This window comes from Spermophilus citellus (genome assembly GCF_964194105.1).
Source record: "Spermophilus citellus genome assembly, chromosome: 1".
In the NCBI taxonomy this organism is placed as follows: Eukaryota; Metazoa; Chordata; class Mammalia; order Rodentia; family Sciuridae; genus Spermophilus; species Spermophilus citellus.
The window spans coordinates 66,351,467-66,370,894 of NC_138182.1; the positions used below are offsets into that span (position 1 = coordinate 66,351,467).

Consider the following 19,428-nt stretch of genomic DNA (forward strand, 5'->3'; position numbering starts at 1 on the left):
CTTGTTATAAAATGATTAGAAACTCAGTCACCTTAGTTTCTTGTTTCCCCTATAGCCAAACCATTAAATACTGTTTTTCTTTTGTAATGTCTCTGGGATCTACCACAATATGAGCAGTCAGGCCTGGGTTACTGTTGTGGCTTCCCAGCTAGTCTGTTTTTACTCTTTCCCTGTTCCAACCCATCCTTCCACTTCTGGGTATATGCACCAAAGAACTGAAAGCAAGGAGCTGAACAGATATTTGAACACTTATTTTCACACAGCATCATTCACAATATCTTACAGGTTAAAAATAACCTAAATGTCCACTGAAGGATGAATAAGCAAAACATGGCATATCCATACAATGGGTGTATTATTCAGCTTTAAAAGAAATTTCTGACAGAACATGGATGAATCTTGAAAACAAAATATGTTGTGTAAAATACAACACAACAAAGGGCAGATATAATGATGTGATTTATAGAAGGAGATTAGAATAGTAAAATGTTGAGAAGGAAAGCAGAAAAATGTTTGCCAGAGGCTATATAGGTAGAAAGGAATGGGAATTACTGCATTATAAAGTTTTAGAGATGATGAGTTGCAAAACAACTTGAACATTCTTAATGTAACTAAACTGCACAACTTAAAATTAAGATGGTAAATTTTGTTATCTTTTAGTAGAATAAAGTGATTGAGACTGAGAAACTGAATTTTTAATTTTCATTAAATATTTAAAAACTGGTATTTGACTCAATTATTGTAAAACATGCATATTTGGAACATGTCTATACATTTCACAATGATAATAATCCACTTTGTAAAAAAGTTCTTCTTTGAGTATAGAAAAATATCATTTCTCACTTATTTGAATTGCCAACTTTGTTTTAAAGCCTGAGGCAACGTTAATATAGCTATCTCCTCCAGGGGAAGAGTATTCCATTTATACTTCAAGCCTAATTTAAGCTGTAAATTACATAACCTGTCTTTAAGTAGCCTTCAATCACACATGATAAGCATCTTAACATCTATAAAATGACCACCTAAAGAAATACAATTGAATTCATAGAAAGATGTATTAAATCAAAAGTACATGCCAATACTACCAATATGGTTTTATTTTTGTCATTGTCAACATGTACAGCATTGGAATTGTATCATTTTATTTTATTTCTTAAATATTACTGAAGTATGCATTAAAAAGATACTAATACATTTAAAGCCAGCAGCAGTGACACACACCTAATCCCAACTACCTGGGAGGCTGAGGCAAGAAGATCACAAGTTCAAGGTCAGCCTGAACAATATCACAAGACCCAGTCTCAAATAAATATATATAAATAAAAAGGGTTGGGGATGTGATTTAGTGGAATGCATCAGGGTTCAATCCCCAGTATCACCAAAAAACATTTAAGAAATATGACATATAAGAAGGCCTCTGTAAACACAATCATTTCTCAATATTTTTTCCTATTTTGCTTCATATGTAAATAACTTAATCTATATTATCAACTCTTGTGGCCTAGAACTGCATACACATTTTGGAGTTGAGAATAAATGTTCTCTTTGATTTATAAATAACATGCAGTATTTGTAGTGTTTAGTTTCATTCAAATGCTTATCACAAATTCTTATTGTCTCCCAACTTGTTGTGCTAATAGACCTTTTCAATTTACTGGTAAAGATGCCATGAATTAAAAGTCATAATGGTCAAATAAATATAAAAAAAAAAAAAGCAGAGAAAGTGGCTACCTAAATATCACTAAATCTTATTAAAACCACTTCAGCTTGTATGAACAACAAAAAACATTAGTGAAGAATGAATACCATTCTAAAATTTAGTCAACAATGAAATTAAATCCATATTAGCCTTGCAAAAAAATTCCACTGAGATTCTGTTACAGAAACAGAACCAATAACATCCTAAATTTTCTAAAATTTATTTTTCAATTATCATTTTGATGAGTTAAAACTTTAAGGGTAAATAATGACACACAAAATGATTTTAGAAAGGCAAACTTATAATTCCTGATACACATTTCATTAGTTTTTGTTTAATGACTAGAAATCCTTATTTCTTCAGAAAATATTACATATTCATTGAAACACACCACTTATCTAGTGATTTATTATATATCTACATCATATTTATTAGATAAGAATTCCAATTACTTTTATGTAATAAAAGTAAAAAGGAATTTTGCATGTTGGCTATGTTTCACTTTATACATTATTTTTAGGCCTTTATAGGATATAAAACCTAGAAAAACATTCAACTAATATTCTTATTTGATGTAAATGACTCAAACTACAAACAATACTAAGCTAAGCACTGTTATTACTTTTAAAATCTAAGTTTCTAGAAGTTTTATTTTTCAGTCAATACAAAATGATCTAGTTCACACTATTAACTGCCCAAAAACTGTTTAAAAAACTAAATATTCCTTGTTAAAGAGAAGATTACAAGAAATGTTTTAAAAACAAGATTCTGGTATACATGGGGAATTTAAATACAAATTCTTACATGGTGGCTAAAATCTTGTCAACTTTCAGCCTGATACAACATAAATCAACAGTTATTATGCATAAACAATTCAAAATTAAAGTTTATAATGGAAATGTCAACAAGTCATAACTACGACACATCAATACTGATGGGTTCCACTATACTTCCACCAGGCACAGCAGATGTGCACATCTGATAGACAGACTGCTTAGAAAATTAAAGCTATCAGAGGTATAAATAAGGAATACATAAATATAAACATAGCAATGCCAAAACATTAGGGCCATTAAAAAAAAAAGATGCGATGCAAACACATTTGATAGTTCTCTCTGTAAGCCACTTTCCACTGATTTATAAAGCTATGGTTTTATAATTCTTTTTAAAAGGAAAATTTTTCTACACTGCTGCATGCAGTAATTTCACTGTACATTCTTGACTAAAATGCAATCTTCAAATCCTCTTGAGGAATTTGACATATCTCATCAGGATCTCTCCAGAAAGTCAGCTTGTCATATTTTCAGCAGCCTAGAACAAGAAAATAACATTCATTATTTAAAAACCATGGAAAAGAGACACCATGGAGATAAATAAATTTGTTAATACTACACTACACCTTATTTAGCAAACAACTATTTTTTCATGCAACCAAACCACTTTTATCAGAATACAGTGGTTATCATTGTTTTTGTTCTAAATCAGAACTACTTTTTAAATTTACTGCTAGGTTAAGAGTAGAAAACAGTTATATTATCTTCAATAGAAGTTAATAAGAGTATGTGTAAAAATGTTCTGCTACTTGAAAAATTAACCTATGACATACCTTAATCTTCATTAATCTCTTTTCTATGTTTTATTGTAATGCAAAAAGGAAATTAAGAATGAAAAAAAAAAACCTTTTAATGCTACAAGAACAAAAAGAAATAATGAACATTTGGCTAATCTTGTCTTACCTATTCCCCTCCAAAACTATACTTTCCCACTTGTCTCTAAAGAAACTCCTATGTACTCTATCATTCATCAATAAATGGTCTGGCATGTATAAAAACAACAACAGCAACAAAAAAACATGTACTATTAACAGATCTAAAAAAAGTAATTTATTTATTTATTTATTTTTTCCTACCAGGGGTGATTAACCACTTAGTCACATCCCCAGCTCTTTTTATATTTTATTTCGAGACAGGGTCTCACTAAGTTGCTGAGGCTAGCTTTGAACTTGAGATCCTCCTGCTTTAGCCTCCCAAGCCACTGGGATTACAGGCATGTGCCACCATGCCTAGCTAAAAAAGTAATTTCTTAATGCCAATATGAAAATGACAAATTTGATCTTTGAAATATGTGAGACTTTTAATATATTTTATTTCTACTTCCTAATTAAAACTTGCTTTTAGTGTAGATTAAGTTCAGAATTCTTTCATGAAAAGAATTATAAATTCTCTTAATTATAAAATACTTATGAATGGTAAATAATGCAATCTGAAATAAGGCTGAAACCTTTTCTTTACAACCAGCAGAACAGACTTTTTTTCCTATAGTTTAGGCAGCTCCCAAACCCTCACTTACAATAGAATTTCCCTCCTCTGTATTTACTACTCAAGAGAATTAGAACCTAGTTTAAACTAATTCCACATTTTAAAATAATTTCTATTCTTATAGGTTCCTATAATAGCTTTAGCTACATACCTTTAGGCACTGTTATCTCCCTAGCTGCATTCTCAGTATCACCTATATTCAGTATTATCTATTAATAAAGACTTGAAATTATATATACAATTTTTGCTTTAATTCAAATATAATTTGTCTTGTTCCTTTTTCAGATTAATTATAGAAATTCTCCTCCAATATACAGACATCAAAACAAGTATTTTTACTGTAGGAAAGTAATACTGTAGCATTTTTCTTATATAAATGCAGAGCTTTCTACCTGAAAAAATAACAGTAGCACCCTAGAGATCCATATAGTTACCAGATCGCCACTAAACACTCCCAAAATTTACCAAGGATCAGTCCTGGGAAAAGTCAAAATTCAATAGTCCTCTATTCCAAACATCCCTTTTCTGTGTAAGGGTTTACTCCTTCCCTACCTTGGGGACATGAGAATTATTTAATCTTTAATTTCTCTCGACTCCAAATTCTACAGCTCCAATATCCTCATATGGCAGATTTTCCTACACAGTGAAAGGACAACACAGATGTACCCAAAGGTATTAGTAATAGTACAGGACATCAAGAGAAAGGGCAAGGCAGCCAGGTGTGATAGCCCTCGCCTATTAACTGTTGAGGCAAGAGGATCCAAAGTTCCAGATCAGCCTCAGCAACTTAGCAAGACCATGCTTCAAAATAAAAAATAAAAAGAGCTTTGGGGATGTAGCTCAGTGGTACAATGGCCCTGGGTTCAACCCTCAGTATCATAGAGAGAGAGAGATGGTAAGAAGGGGAAAGAGAGAGAAGGGGAGACAGGAGAGGAAGGGTGGGGGAAAAGGGGAAGAGAAGAAGAGGGGGAAGAGAGACAGAGTATCTACAGGTGTGTCAATAATGATATAATTCAAAGAACACCACATTAAAACAAAAGACGATGCCAAGTGGGTTTTGTCCAGAATTTCTCAAATAGTATTGTTCAAACATAAATACTAGTACTGAGAATATAAAAATTCAGTACCAATAAAGAATCATTTATAAAATATACTTAATTAGCAATCCTATTTTGCTGTTTTGCCTTATTTTACACATATAGCAGCCTATCTATTATTGCTAAAGAATTTATCTAACTGGAGACAGGAGCTAGCTACCTAGATACTATCAATACACAAATCTCTGAAAGGTAAAAAAAAAAAAAAATCCATAAAAATTCTTAACATTTTCTATGTAGTTAAGAGTTCCTTGCAACATTTCAAGATGTCCCTGATTTACATTTTATGCATTCTAAAACAGAGACAGTAAGTACCATACAATTCAATTCTAGATAAAAATAGTACAATGGAACAGGAACAGTTTTTCTTTACCCTAATTTTAAAGCCAAAAGAAGAAAACAAAAATGAGAAAAAAAAATTATTAGCAGCAATGATACAAAAAACAAAACAAAACAAAAACCAATCTGACACTTAAGTCTGTCAAGAAGTCAGGTGGGGCTCAAGGCAGCTCTAAACCAAACAGCAACCTAGTCCACCCCAATATAGCAATTAAGAAATAGAGTCTAATCCAGGGAGAAGCAAATAAACAAGCTATTCTTCTTTTATAATTCAGTGAAATTAAGTATACTTTATTTTTAAAAACACATCATACTTTCATATGATATCAGCAAATATCATTGCTAGTTATTTCTTAGATAACCTTTTTATTTCATTCTTTGAAGTTTTCCAATTTAAGGAATTTAAAATTATGACATGTATGATTTTTATGTTTACATAAATTAAAGAAAAAAAAATTAAATTAGCATTTCTTCCTAGCTAGAAATGTTTCAGCATCTTATCCTTTCTAGTTTAATGAGATGCTGGTTTATTCACTTTACATCACAGGAGAATGCATTATAGAGGATTTGTGTGTGAGGCAGATTAATCTTCTATTCAAATGGCCAACAGTTTCTGATTTTGTAAATCTTACTTCTGGATTCTGCCACCCACATCTCACTATGGTCCATATGAGAATGCTTAGAATTGAAAAGCTAGGTTATTTCTGAACCTCCTATCTTAATACCATGGGTTGTATGTTACCTAAGAAAATGCTACACCAAACACTTACGTGTGTCTCCTGTCTTAATTGGTTTATTTGCCTTGGGTTCCCTTGTAGCTCCAAACTGTGGTATAATATAAAAATTACTTCCTATTCTGATTATTCTCTTTCAAATTGGAGCATAATTCAAGAAAAATTCATCTTCTAGTTCTGGAAGATGTTTATCAAACAAATAATATTTCAGAAACATTTTGATGAAAGACTATTAATAGATTTAATTTTTATCTACAGAATTTTTAAAGAATACTGAATGATGAAATGTTCCCACATCACAGCCTAATGACTATTTGGCTTCCAAGAACCATTTCATCTTTCCCTAAATAGCTGGCTCACATACTATTGTAGGGAGAAACTCAGTAGTCAAGTAAATAGCTCTGAGGTCAGCCTAACTTAAAATTCTAGCTCAACCACTTAATTCTAAGTACTTAGGTTAAATCAATCACTATTGCTTCAGTTTCCTTAGCAGCACATATTACTATGTGACTAGAGGAAATAATGCCAAGATAGCATTGGATCTACCAAAAGGAAAGTACTTGTATAAAAATACTAGCTATTCTTATGACATTATCCAGTTATTTTTCTTTGTTATGAAAGTTATAAATATGAGTTTAAAAAGACAACCTAGAAAGATGGGCAAATGACTTGGAAAGATATCTAAAAAAAAAAAAAATGTAAAATTGCATTCAACCTCCTTGGTACTCAGAAATGCAAATCAAACAGAATGAAAGACTCATATATATCCCAGAATGACTAAAATTTTAAAGACTCAGAATAAACAATGAAAATATATGAAGCAAAAAGAAAGTCATGCAGCTGGTGGAAATATATTTTTGAAATGTTTGGCACTATAACTATTTATTCAAGTAGAGGAAAAACATAATCTAAGACCCAGCAATTTCACTTCTAGATAAACACCTAACAGAAATGTATATATACATGCATTAAGAGACATGGACTCTGTGTACACAAGAATGGGGATCTTAATTAGAAAAAGTTATACTCCATGTATGTATAATATGTCAAAATATACTCTACTGTCATGTATACCTAAAAAGAAAAAAAAAAAAGAAAAAAAGGAAACGTGAACTACAAATGCTCAAAGCAGCTTTGAGTGGGAAGAGCCCACACTGGAAACACTTAATATCTATTAACAATAGAAAGAATAAACTGGTATATTTGTCAAATAAAACATTTCAGGGAAAAAGGATGTGTTATAGCTATAGGCAACATAGATGAACCTCACAGACATAATGTTAAATGAAAGAACCCAGTAAAAAGATTTTGGTAAGATTCCATTTATTGTGGAGCTCAAAAATTTTACAAAAATAAACTAGTGTTTAGAGATCCAAGTTTAGTGAATAAACTGTTGAAAGAATAAATGTCAGGATAGCAGTTACTGGCAGAAGGGAGTAGAGGGAAAGGTTAGCAATTAGGGAGAGGATACAAGGTAATTTCTAGGGTGCAGGCATTGACAATTAATGTGGACATTTTATGATAAATCTTGTATAAATGCAATTTCGTTACATTTCTGTTAGATTTAATAATCAAAAGGTATTAAAAAGCAAATACCCAAAACTTTGGAACTCTTTGGAAAATAATTTAATTTGAAAGATGGGTTAGTTACATGTTTCAGAGTTCCATTCTCTCAGAGGTAAAAGAGAAATCACTTTGTTGTTGGACAAGTTTTAATGGAATAACTTCGTTTCACTATTTGTAGTTAGTGCCATATAAACACGGAAATAAACTGACCACAGATTTTAAAGCAGAGACTGTGTGCAAGCAAGAGAGGGAACACGATACTAAATACCTTTTAATTGCTAAGATTGGAAACATGTTGAATCTGGAAAAAATAAAGCTTTGTGGGTTCAGGTTGGCAACGGCAGTGTCCCCCAGTCTCTGAGCCTCTCATCCCCTTTTCTTGAAGGATAACGCATGCTCACAGTTGAGTCCGTGCCCCTCTTTCCTTGAAGAATAACACATTTTCACAGCTAAGTAGCTCTCTAGGTCAATTTCCAGCCTACAGAATTCCAGTAATCAGAAAGCATTTCTTCACTTCATTTTTTCCCTTTCAGTCTAAACCAACTATGTCTGTGCCAAGGTGGCTGACTGGGTCTGTATCACACGTAATCTTTTCACAAACAGGTTTGCTAGCCACAAAATTGGCCCTGTCTGCAGAGCATGTTATCCAGATAGGCTAAGAATTTTCCAAATCAAGTGCTGGGTTCTTTTAGCAGTTCCTTCTTCAATTTCTCATTCCTCTCACATTACATCATAAGCAACAAAGAGAAATCAGGCTGCATCTTTCACACTTCTGCTTGGAAATTTCCTCAGCTAAATATCCAAGTTCATCACTTACATAGTCAATTCTCCTTCTAATATAGAACATAATTCAGTCAAGTTCTGTCACTTTTATAACAAAGGTCACCTGTCCCTTAGTGTCCAATAAATGTTCCTCTTTGTGACTGGGGCTGCACCAGAGTGCTTTTAATGTTCATACTTTCAGCAACATTCTCTTCCTAATAATTGACATGTTCTCTGGAATGAATCTTCCTCTATAACTCTCCTCTCTTCTGAGCATTCACTAGAAGCACCTTCAGTGTTTACAGTTCTATAGTTTCTTCAAGGCAATCTAAGCTTTTTCTATTAAGCACCTTAAACTTTTGTCTCTCTCCATTTCCCAATTCCAAAGCCACTTAAACATTCTGAAGTATTTGTTCCAGTGTTTGTTTTGTCCTACTTCCTGGTCTTAAAATCTGTATTAGGCTTCTAGGGCTGCAAAATAAAATACCACAAACAGGGTGGCCTTAAGAACATAGGAATATGTATAGTTTTTACAATTTTGGAGGTTCAGAAGTACAAAATCAAGATGTCAGTTGGGCTACACTCTCTCCAAAGGCTCGAGGGGAGGATCCTTCCTTGCCTCTTTCCAGTTTCTAATAGCTGCTGATAACCTGTGGCTTTTCTTGACTTATATATAGATGCATCACTCTATAATACCAGCCTCCATCAACACATGTCCTTCTCCCTACTTACTGTGTCTTCACCCTTCTATTGTCTGTGTCCAAATTTCCCTTATTTATTAATGATATCATCCACTGGAGTTAGGGGCTACCCTAATCATGACCTCATCTTAATTGGGTTATATCTACAAAGACATTATTTCTAAATAAGGTCATATTCATGGGTATCAGAGGATAGGACTTGAGCATATTTTTTTGGAGGCAGATTTAACTCACCACATAGAAAAACTCTAGAGACTTTTGAGGAAATAATAATAGTAATTTAGTGATCTGAACATATGCTGTAAAGTCCCTGGTCTTTAGAATTCCTCCTATTGTTGTTAGAAGTTAATCTAACCTTGCCCAACTAGGATTTTTTTACCTAACTTCATAATCAATCATTTTCCAAACAAAAGCATCTTTATTTAGAATGAACAAACACATGAATCTCTAACCTTTAGTGCTTCAGTAGCCTTGCGGAGTTCCTTAATAACAGATGATAAAGCTTCTGGATTAATTCCTTGTTCACAAAGCCGTACACAAATAGACAGTGTTTCCATATCTAAGCCAGTATTCAAAATTCTTGAAATCTCAAGCAGAACTACAAAAACACATAAAGAAAACTTAAAAAAAAAACTTAAAGCATTTAAAAATATGCACATAGTACTTTTAATTCATATATTCTTATTTGCAAACAGGATTTGGAAATCCATTCTTAATACTGATTAAAGACACTTTCCTATTTTTAAATACTCTTTGATAATAGGATTTAATTAGTCACACAACATTTATTCCATGGGAACACTATAAATATTCATTCCATTTTAAGAGTTAGTGTGTTAGCGCATGACTGTAATCCCAGGGGCTTGGGAGGGTGAAGCAGCAGGATCGCAAGTTCAAAGCCAGCCCCAGCAACAGTGAGGCACTAAGAAACTCAATGAGATCCTTTCTCTAGATAAAATACAAAATAGGGCTGGGCATGTGGCTCAATGGTCAAGTGCCTGAGTTCAATTCCCCATACCAAGAAAAAGAGTTAGGCGACTCTCCTATCTCCCCCAATAAAATAATATCTGTACACACTAACTTTACTACAATAAGAACTGCTCAGTCAAATTTGACAAGAGTAATCATATCTGTTGACTTAACAATAAAAATAAAAGCTTGGAATTATTTTTTTCTAGCTTTGTTCTTCCAGTACTGCAGTTTACAAAATGTTTTTTCCCAGTGTGTTTAAAATGGAAGTCAACTGTTAAAATAATCTATTGTTTATCATTTCCCTTTGCATCATGCTTAGAAAGTTATTCCCCATGAAACAATTGTGTTTTTTTTTTTTTAAAGAGAGGGAGAGAGAGAGAGAGGGAGAGAGAGAGAGAGAGAGAGAGAGAGAGAGAGAGAGAGAGAGAGAATTTTTAATAGTTATTTTTTTTTAGTTCTCGGCAGACACAACATCTTTGTTGGTATGTGGTGCTGAGGATCGAACCCGGGTCGCACGCATGCCAGGCGAGCGCGCTACCGCTTGAGCCACATCCGCAGCCCCTCGCCCATGAAACAATTGTATTCACCAGTATTTTCTTCCATTCCATAAACATTTAAATATTTAATTTCCTGGAGTTTGGGTAGAAGATAGAACCTAACTTTCCTTTCAGAAATAAGCCAACTGCCACAATACCATTTATTAAATGATCTTTCATTTTATCACTCAACTGAGATGCCACCTTTATCACACAGTAAATATCCTACAGATCTGATACATGTTTGGCTTATCCCAGAGACACAATTTTGATTACTAATTTGATATTGCATGTAGTAGGTTAAAGATTCCTGTCACCTTTCAGGTACTTAAAGTAAGCCCTCTTATTCTCTATAATTTTTCATCCATTTCAAAAACAAATCCCATTTAAATAGTTATCTGAATTCCATGAAAACTACTAATTATAAGAACAAGTTAACAATATCTGTTCACCTACTAATTTAAGTCTAAGTACTAAAAATGTTTAGAGTATCAGACATTCATTTTCATCTCTAGAAGCTACAGTCTTAAAAATACTGTTAGCTGAGTGAGGTGGTACACATCTATAATCCCAATTACTCAAAGACTGAGGTAAGACTACAAGTGCAAGACTACCCTGGGAAATTCAGTGAAAACCTGTCTGAAAATGAAATTTTAAGTCGGGTATAGTGGTAAATGCCTGTGATCCAAGTGACTCAGGAGGCTGAAGCAGGAAGATCACAAGTTCAAGACCAGTTTCAGAAACTTAGCAAGACCCTGTTTCAAACTGAAAAGGACTAGTGATGGAGCTCAGTGGTAGATCACTCATGGGTTCAATCTCCAGTACAACAACAATTTTTAACAAGGACTGGGAAGTAGCTCAGTGGTAAAGCCCACTTGCCTAGCATGCATGACGTCCTCTGAGTTCAATCCCCACTTCAAAACATCTGCATTATCTGTATGTCTTCCATGTCTCTATTAAACTTTTTGAACAAGGACAGTTCTAATACTTTTGTCTAATTTTAACATCTGTGTCATTTCTATCTGTGTTAACTGAATTCTTTTCCCCAATGAGCCATACTACTTTGCTTATCCGGCAATCTTCAATTAGATACCACAAGTTGAGAATTTTCTTGGGTGCTAGGTATTTTTTGATTTCCATATATATCCTTGAGTTTTGTAATGAAAGTTATCCAGAAACAATCTGATCCTTTCAGACCGTACTCTTCAGATCTGTTAGGCAGAACCAGAGCCCTGTTTAGTGTAGAGCCAATTATTCCCCACTACTGGGACAAGACTTTTCCAAGAACTCTACCCAGTGTTTCACAAACGGTTTTCATTCTGACAGAATGGCACTATGCCTACACCCTGTGTGAGCATGGTATACTGTTCTCTCAAACCTTTTGGATAGTTGTTTCCCTAACTTTCTGTGTGCCCCCACTCGACCCCACCCCACAAAGTACTACTCAATGCTCTGTTGAATATAAAAGGGGATTCTTCTCCAGATCTCCAGAATTCTCTTTGGGTTCTTCCTTTTCAGGTACTCTGGATGCCTGTGTTCAGCTTGCAATCAGGGAGATAAGCTGTGTACCAGGCTGCAGAGAGGACTGGAAAACTCTCTGAAGGCAATCTGCAACGGACAGCTTACTTCATTTGTTTGCTGTCCTCCAGGGACTACTGTCCTTTGATGCCTAAGGTCCAGTGTCTTGAAAACCTTTGTCCTGTATGTTTTACCTGTGTTTTGTTCAAAGAAAGTAAATTGTTACTCTGTGGTAAAAGCTGATGGCCGTTCCTATTTTCATTTCTTTAGCTTTGATTGTCCTATTTACTAATACTTTAACCATCTATAATCTTATTGCTGTTGTTTTGTCTTAATATTTAAGGCTATATTCTTAATGTGTTTTTGAGACTGAGCCATAATCTGCTTCCCTAAGAGTGGTTAGAAATGTAATTTCTAGAGACAGACTACTTGGGTTCTAGGTAGACAGACTACCTAGCTTTATTACTAGATAAGTAATTTATTACTAGGAAAGTGTATTTATTTTACCACTGCATTAAATGCAGGTAATAAGACTTTATAGAATTAGGGTTAGGATTAACGGATTCACTTTAGGATGCAGCTAGGCATACAGTAGTGCTCAATAAAGGGCTAGCTATTACTAGCACACTGTCATTTTAATTTTCCATTTTAGTTGTTTTCTACCTCTTAGGTTCTATCATTCTTGACTGTAAAAATTCATTTTTTTTTTAATAGGGAATTTCTCTTGACATCCTGGGTTGCTGATATGTTCTCAGATAGTCTCACCCTATCTCAGCCCTCTGGATCAGGCCTTATAGAAGAATCTTGGCTCTAGACCCAGAAAACAAATGGGTGGTGCTTCTCAGTCACTGGCCATGGCAGATGGTACATTTCTGATTCCAGGTTTGCTCAGGCAAGCCCGCATGCTTTCTCAGGTTCTATTCCCAATACCCTGCTGTGGTTCCCATCTGCTCCTTTCTTTTGGGAAAACCTCTCTAATCAATGGAGACTTCCTTTTCTTGTTTTTGAATATGGCTATACTGATAATTATATTACCTTATTATTTTCTATCATTTTCATATACTTGATGTAGAAAATTTCCGCAAGTGTTCAACTGACATACTGAATCTTTACTTTCTGTAAGTTTTATTTTTGACTGTTCTCACAAATGGATTCTACTTCCATTGTTTTTTGTTTGTTGATTTTATGATTTTTTTGTTTGTTTGTTTATTCCCTCTGGATATATGGGGATATTACAATTTTTATTTTATAGCCAGTTACTGTAACAAAGTCTACTGAAGTTTCTAACAAATTTTCAATTCTTATATTTTCTAGTCAGATCACTTCACCTACAAATAAGTTTCATCTTCTTTTTTAATCATCGTTTTTCATGCTATTTGTCAAATTCTTAAAATTAGTATTTTTTTTAACAAAACTGTGAAAGCAAGTGTTTCCAATTTTATTTGGAATGCATGTAACAATAGCATTAAGGATGGAGTTGGTTTTTTATAGTTATCTGTTAATTAACCATGTTAAAAATGTAACATTTTCTTGTTAGGATTTTTTTGCATTAAGCAAGCCTGCATTTTATCTAGGGGTACATGCTGCCCCATTTCTCATTGTTGTTTGCTATAAACACACTTGAGAAGTACCCAAAGAAAAGAGTACTGACTGCATTTATGGCCTTGCATTCTTGATTTACAGATCAAGAATGTGCAGATATGCTTAGGGCAACTGTAGTTTCCAAAAATGACACTATACTGACTTTCAAGGCAAGGTTTAAAAAGGCAATTTAGCTTCCTCTGGCTCTTTTGAGTCACTTTCCCTTGAAACCATCCACCAAGTATGAGGGAACCTCATGTTTAGAGCACAGCCCCTGCTGAGGGTCAACATGCTATTCAGCATCACTTAGAAGGTAAGTTAACGAGGAGGTTTGGGGATGACTGTTGACTTAGCTTCTGTCTAAATGAAATCCATGAGGATCCTCAGTAATAACTATCATGATTAGTCTGGTCAACACCTAAAACTGTGAGAGAGAAATCTTTGTTTTATGGGGTGGTTTGTTTTGCAGCAACAGATAACTAGAACAGATACTCAGATCCTACTCCAACTGTACCATCACCATCACCATCATCATCATGATTAACTGTTCCTGACAAAATTTTCCTCTTTCCCGTTTGTTTTCTTCATGGTAGACTCCCTACCTATAAATGCTATACTTATTTTTGACTTTATAACTTTGTTGATGTTTTCCTCTTCTGCCTTAACTCATTCTTTCATATAATTCCATATTGTCTATTGAATTAATCTGTTTTAGTTATTTCTTTCTTTAAGCTTTGGTCTGTTTTTAAGTTGACATTGATCTTTACTTTGTATTGACACAAGCTATTTATAAACATTAATTATTTCCTTAAGGAAATAGCCTACTGTGTAATTAGTACCACATGCACATCACCTTATTATGCTACTGCTTGAAAGATAATTGTGCAGACAGTTAGAGATTCTAGTCCTCACAGACATTATGGTCTAGGAGAGATAGGTATTAAAATAACTGACTGCTAGAGTTTGAATGTGTTTCCCAAAATCCATAGATAAGGCACTTGATCCCCAATGCAACAGCATTGAGAGGTAGGACATTTAAGAGGTGACTAAACCATGAGGGCTCTGTCCTCAGGAATGGATTAATGTCATCACTCCAGGAGTGGGTTAGTTATCCCTTGGGAGAGGGTTCCTGTTAAGGGATGAATCACCCCCAACCCCTTGTACAGTGTACTCTTGTTCTTTCACCTTCCACATGAGATGATGCAGCAAGAAGGCCCTTGACAGTTGCAAGCCCCTCAACTTTGGACTTTCCAGCCTCTGAAACTGCAAGAAATAAATCTCTGCTGTTTACAAATTACCCAGTCTCAGATATTCTGGTATAGTATCTCAAGACAGACTAAGATTCCAGTTCTAAGTAAAATAATAGAAAACAACATAATCCTGTAATGAATTACAAAGGCATCTTGCCAAGTTTGGAAGGACAGTGTTTCAGAAAGACTGGTCTAAAGAAGTAATAATCTTAAGATTCCAGAAATCAACCAGAGTCAGGCAGAAGAATAAAAACTGATAGCAGGGCTGATGTTGTAGCTCAGTGGTAAAGTGCTCACCTAGTATGCATGAGGCACTGGGTTCAATCCTCAGCACCATATAAAAATAAAGATATTGTGTCCACCTAAAACTAATAATAATAATAAATTTAAAAATGATATCAAAGAACACAGCTTGTAAATTCACATATCTGAATAGCTAGTGTGAAGTCAATGTTATTAACAGACTAAATGGGTGTAAAATAGGAGATAAGGGAGATATGCAAATCCACTAAGAACCTAATAAAGATTTTAGAACTTTAGGAAGGTATTGGAAAATATAATATGTGCAGAAAAATTAAAAGGACTACCTGCTTCCTTCCAAGTTTGAAGTATCGTTAACAAAATCCTTTCATTTCATGATTAAAAGGAAAATTTTTACTGCTGGGTTCTGCAGCCCTTCCCAATCACTGACATCTATTAAAAGTTTAAATCACTGTAAACTGATTAATGTGTGAAAAGGAGGAAGAAGGTGAAGAGAAATGTACTAGGTCTTGAGGGAAGATACAGTAGCTGCTATTGAGGGAAACAGCAATAAAAAACTCTGGTCTTTTCTTTTATATGTTCTTTCACTCTTTATTATCTTCATTTTACATTAATTCTCTGAGGAAAGACCTTGATGATGCAAACTATTAGTTCTCATTTGTGCATCCTCATTACCACCAGGCATAAAATAGCAGTTATTCATATGGGATCCTACAGCTATATAAATAAGGACCCTAAACATAGGTAATGTGAGAAAATTGGCTAGAAGCAAGGCCTCATACTTCTTGCCCTATTCCAAAAATACACTGGCTTCCAAGGAAAGATACAATGTGGTAATGTTATATACATACCAATCCCTTATGTACCTAAAGTCACTTTCAAAACAAAACTAATAATCTGTGAGGTACAAGAAGGATGAAAAAAATAAGCTGATAGGATGTTAAGAATGAGAGTCTCATTAAAACAGCAAAGTAGTGGTTAGGAAAAAAAAATTAGATGCAAATGCTCTATTAGTATAAACAATTATTTGAAAAGGAAAGCAGCAGTCACTGAAGAAAAATCCAGAAGCCTTTATCAGAAGCTCCCATTTGGAGGGGCTATATAAGAACTTCAGTGAAGGAGATAGGGCAGAATGGCTGACAAACCTAGTGAGAATTCTACAGAATTATATTCTAACAGAGTAGGAGACTGATATGGGTAACTCCTGGAAAATGTCAAGACGAACTATAATTCGCAATATTTAACATTCCTCAAAACACGTTTAGAAGGTTGCGAGTAAAAAGAGATAGAGCTGATCGCCTTTGATATGCCTTTACCTAGTTGTCTTACTTAATATTCACAATCATCCTTGGGAGGTAGGGTTTTATTTTACAGGGTGAAAACAAAGTAGCCTAACCAAGTTCACTTCAGAAATACTAGTGGTAGAGGAGGTTAACTCGAAGACACCTTTTTCGTCTATACAAGTGTGCAGGCTCTATGCCCACAGGCCTCAGGCGGGGCGCGATAACAGGAAACCATAGCCACAGCACCCGGGCACCTGAGTCATCTGCTCCAAAATTAACTGGAGCAATTACGATGAAGGGGCGCCTTGTTCATTCGCCGGATACTTAAACAGCGCCTACTGAAGTGCCAGGGGCATGAAACAGAGCAGTGACTGCATACCCCCTACTCATATCCTGGGGGTTTCCAGTTCCGCCGGCTTCCAGAGCGCTCCGACTGCGCGCTGTAAGGGTGCTGAGCGCCGGCGGGCGCGGGAGGACAGAAGCGGGTCCCGCGAGACGTGGGACGCAAAGGCGCGGTCCTCGAGGTCTCAGGGGCGCAACCGGCAGACGCGAGGGCCAGAACGCCGTGCGCGCGACAAACTACACCGGAGCCGAGAGACAACTCTCAAGGGATGGGCCATCAGCTATGCGGTGCTAGCGGGTCCCTTCGTGGACCTTCAAAGATGCCGTTTTGGGCTGGAAGAAGACCGCACGCCCTCTTCGTGGGGGCCTTGGCTGCGGGAAGTGGAAGCAAGGTAGAGGGAGCGCAACGGGCACTCACCATCCATGGTCTCCCTCACCGCATTCAGATTCGCCGCCGCGGTCGCCGACGACCCGGCGCCGCTGCCACTCGCCATGGCGGAGGCTGAGGGAGGCGGGAGAAGGGCCTGACCCGGAACTGGAGCGCCTTCCTTTCTCCTGGGCAATCACGGCGCGCGTCGGGGCACACGCCGGAAAAGCTCCGCCCCTCGTGCTCGTCGCCAACGTGAGGTTGCGTTGATTTGAATTTGGAGCCTCGTTACTTAGCGCGGAATGAAGAGCGTGGAGTTGCCTTTCGAATTTACTCCGGCGCCTCGATACGATTGGCTGGTTCGCGGACAGCGGTGCTACGCCATTGGCCAGTCGGCCCCCAGCCCCGTGCCCTGGTTGGCCTAAGACAGCGCGGAAGCGGGGAGTTAAAGAGTCTGACTGTCGTGGGAGCTGGCCGGGCCCCCTGGGAGCCCCCTGGAGTGGATATTTGGGGCTTCCTTTTTGTACACACCTTTAGGTACGTTCTTGTGACTCCCAGCCTTTCCTCCTGTCTCGAATTGGAGAGCTCAGTTTCCCAGCTCCAGACCTGGCCCTCCACCCACCCCGTGGAGGAATGGGAGCAGTGGGGGAGTACGTGTCGAAGAGAGGGGCGCTCTGAGTAATCTAGGACTAGGGTGACACTCCACTGCTCTTCACCCAAGGAAGCCAGCGGTATTTCAGTCTTTAAGAAGTAGATTCTTCTTTTTCTCTAGTCCTCGCACCCTGTGACTGGAAGTAATGCAGTCGCGCTTACTCTCTCCAGGTGGAAGGGGGTGGTGGTAAAAGGAGATGTTTGGGGAATGGCAACCAGAGGCAGTTAATTCCCTGGATCCTATCAGTCATACTTCTCTTTTCACAGGCTAATGTGCAAGAAGGGCACCCATGCGCCAGCTTCCTCATTTCTTATTTGCTTGCTACTAGGAATTGTTTAATAATAACTGTAGTTTGATAGGGGATTGCATGAGATAATTAATAAAAAACTACCGATGGAAGCCCGTTAGTCGAAAAGTATTTGTGCCTATTATAATATTTAGTTGCCTCAAAGTCGATTCTGGACTCGTATTTGCCTTACCGTACAACAAAATGATAGCACTGATATTTTACTTGTAACAAGATTATGTCAAGGATCACTCGAGAAAGTGTGATGTTTCTTGTACAAACTATGAGTGTTAGGTTTGAAGCTAATTCTTTTTGTGAAATATGTGTGTGCTGACCACATTTTAATTGTCAGAATTAACATGTATGATACTTTGTGATTTTAATACGTATTCTTCTGGTTTCTTTGTAGTTTGTTTTCTGTGCCATGGGAGATGTCAAAGAATTAAAAATGCAAATAACACCCGAAACTCCAGGAAGGATCCCTGTTTTAAATCCTTTTGAAAGTCCTGGTGATTACTCTATTCTCCATGAACAAACTCTTGCCAGTCCTTCTGTTTTTAAATCCACAAAATTACCAGTAAGTTATTCTTAACTAGAGTTTACAATTATATTTAAATGTAAATATCTTCTACAAAGTACAGAGAAAGTACATTATGGAACATATATAGCTGCAGTGTGCTTTTTAAATTGTAGTGTTCACTATAATCTTCTGGTTAGGCTAATAATAAGTTAGGTAGACAAATTTTCAGTTAGCACTTACTTTTTTAAAAATTAATTTTTAAAATTAATGTGGTATATATACACAATGAAGTTGTATTCAGCCATAAAGAAGCATGGGATTATGTCATTTGCAGGGAAATGGATAAAACTTAAGAACATTTTGTTAAGTGAAATTAGCAAACTTACAAAGTCAAGGGTCCTAGGTTTTCTCTCATATGTAGAAACTAAAAAGGAAAAAGGAAAAGAAAGGTGGTAAGTTTCTTATAAAAATTGAAGGGAGATCACTAGAGTAGAGGAAAGGGACCAGGGGGAAAGAAAGGGGAAATACTAGGGAATGATATTGGCCAAATTATACTGTATTATATTGTTTGCATGTACAGATATATAACAATGAATCCCACCATTATATATTCCACCAATAAAAATAGGGAATAAAGAAAAAAA

General features: G+C 35.9%; 2 protein-coding genes across 3 annotated transcripts in view; one reads left to right on the forward strand and one right to left on the reverse strand.

Moving 5' to 3' along the window:
- Positions 1–1,079: 1,079 nt before the first annotated feature.
- Positions 1,080–17,581, reverse strand: MZT1 (mitotic spindle organizing protein 1). Its single transcript, XM_081291697.1, has 3 exons — positions 17,378–17,581; positions 9,669–9,814; positions 1,080–3,010 (listed from the first exon to the last, which is right to left on the reverse strand). Exons 1-3 carry the CDS (start codon positions 17,451–17,453, stop codon positions 2,987–2,989), a joined length of 246 nt encoding a protein of 81 aa, XP_081147823.1. The 5' UTR covers positions 17,454–17,581; the 3' UTR covers positions 1,080–2,986.
- A 156-nt stretch (positions 17,582–17,737) lies between these two features.
- Positions 17,738–19,428, forward strand: part of BORA (BORA aurora kinase A activator) — a 28,734-nt gene continuing 27,043 nt past the window's right edge. For both annotated transcript variants that reach the window (XM_081291664.1, XM_081291665.1), the window contains exons 1-2: positions 17,738–17,863; positions 18,674–18,841. In XM_081291664.1, coding sequence (XP_081147790.1) covers positions 18,689–18,841 — 153 coding nt within the window. In that variant the 5' untranslated portion in view covers positions 17,738–17,863; positions 18,674–18,688. The remainder of the gene's footprint in view (positions 17,864–18,673; positions 18,842–19,428) is intronic.

What these genes read in the sequence shown, in the direction of transcription:
- MZT1 (XM_081291697.1), bottom strand. Translation starts at nt 17,453, where the DNA reads ATGGCGAGTGGCAGCGGCGCCGGGTCGTCGGCGACCGCGGCGGCGAAT. An exon ending in GGTGAGGGAGACCATGGATG is followed by an intron (nt 9,815 to 17,377) that starts GTGAGTGCCCGT and finishes GTGTTTTTGTAG; the next exon opens with TTCTGCTTGAGATTTCAAGA. An exon ending in AGGCTACTGAAGCACTAAAG is followed by an intron (nt 3,011 to 9,668) that starts GTTAGAGATTCA and finishes TTCTTGTTCTAG; the next exon opens with GCTGCTGAAAATATGACAAG.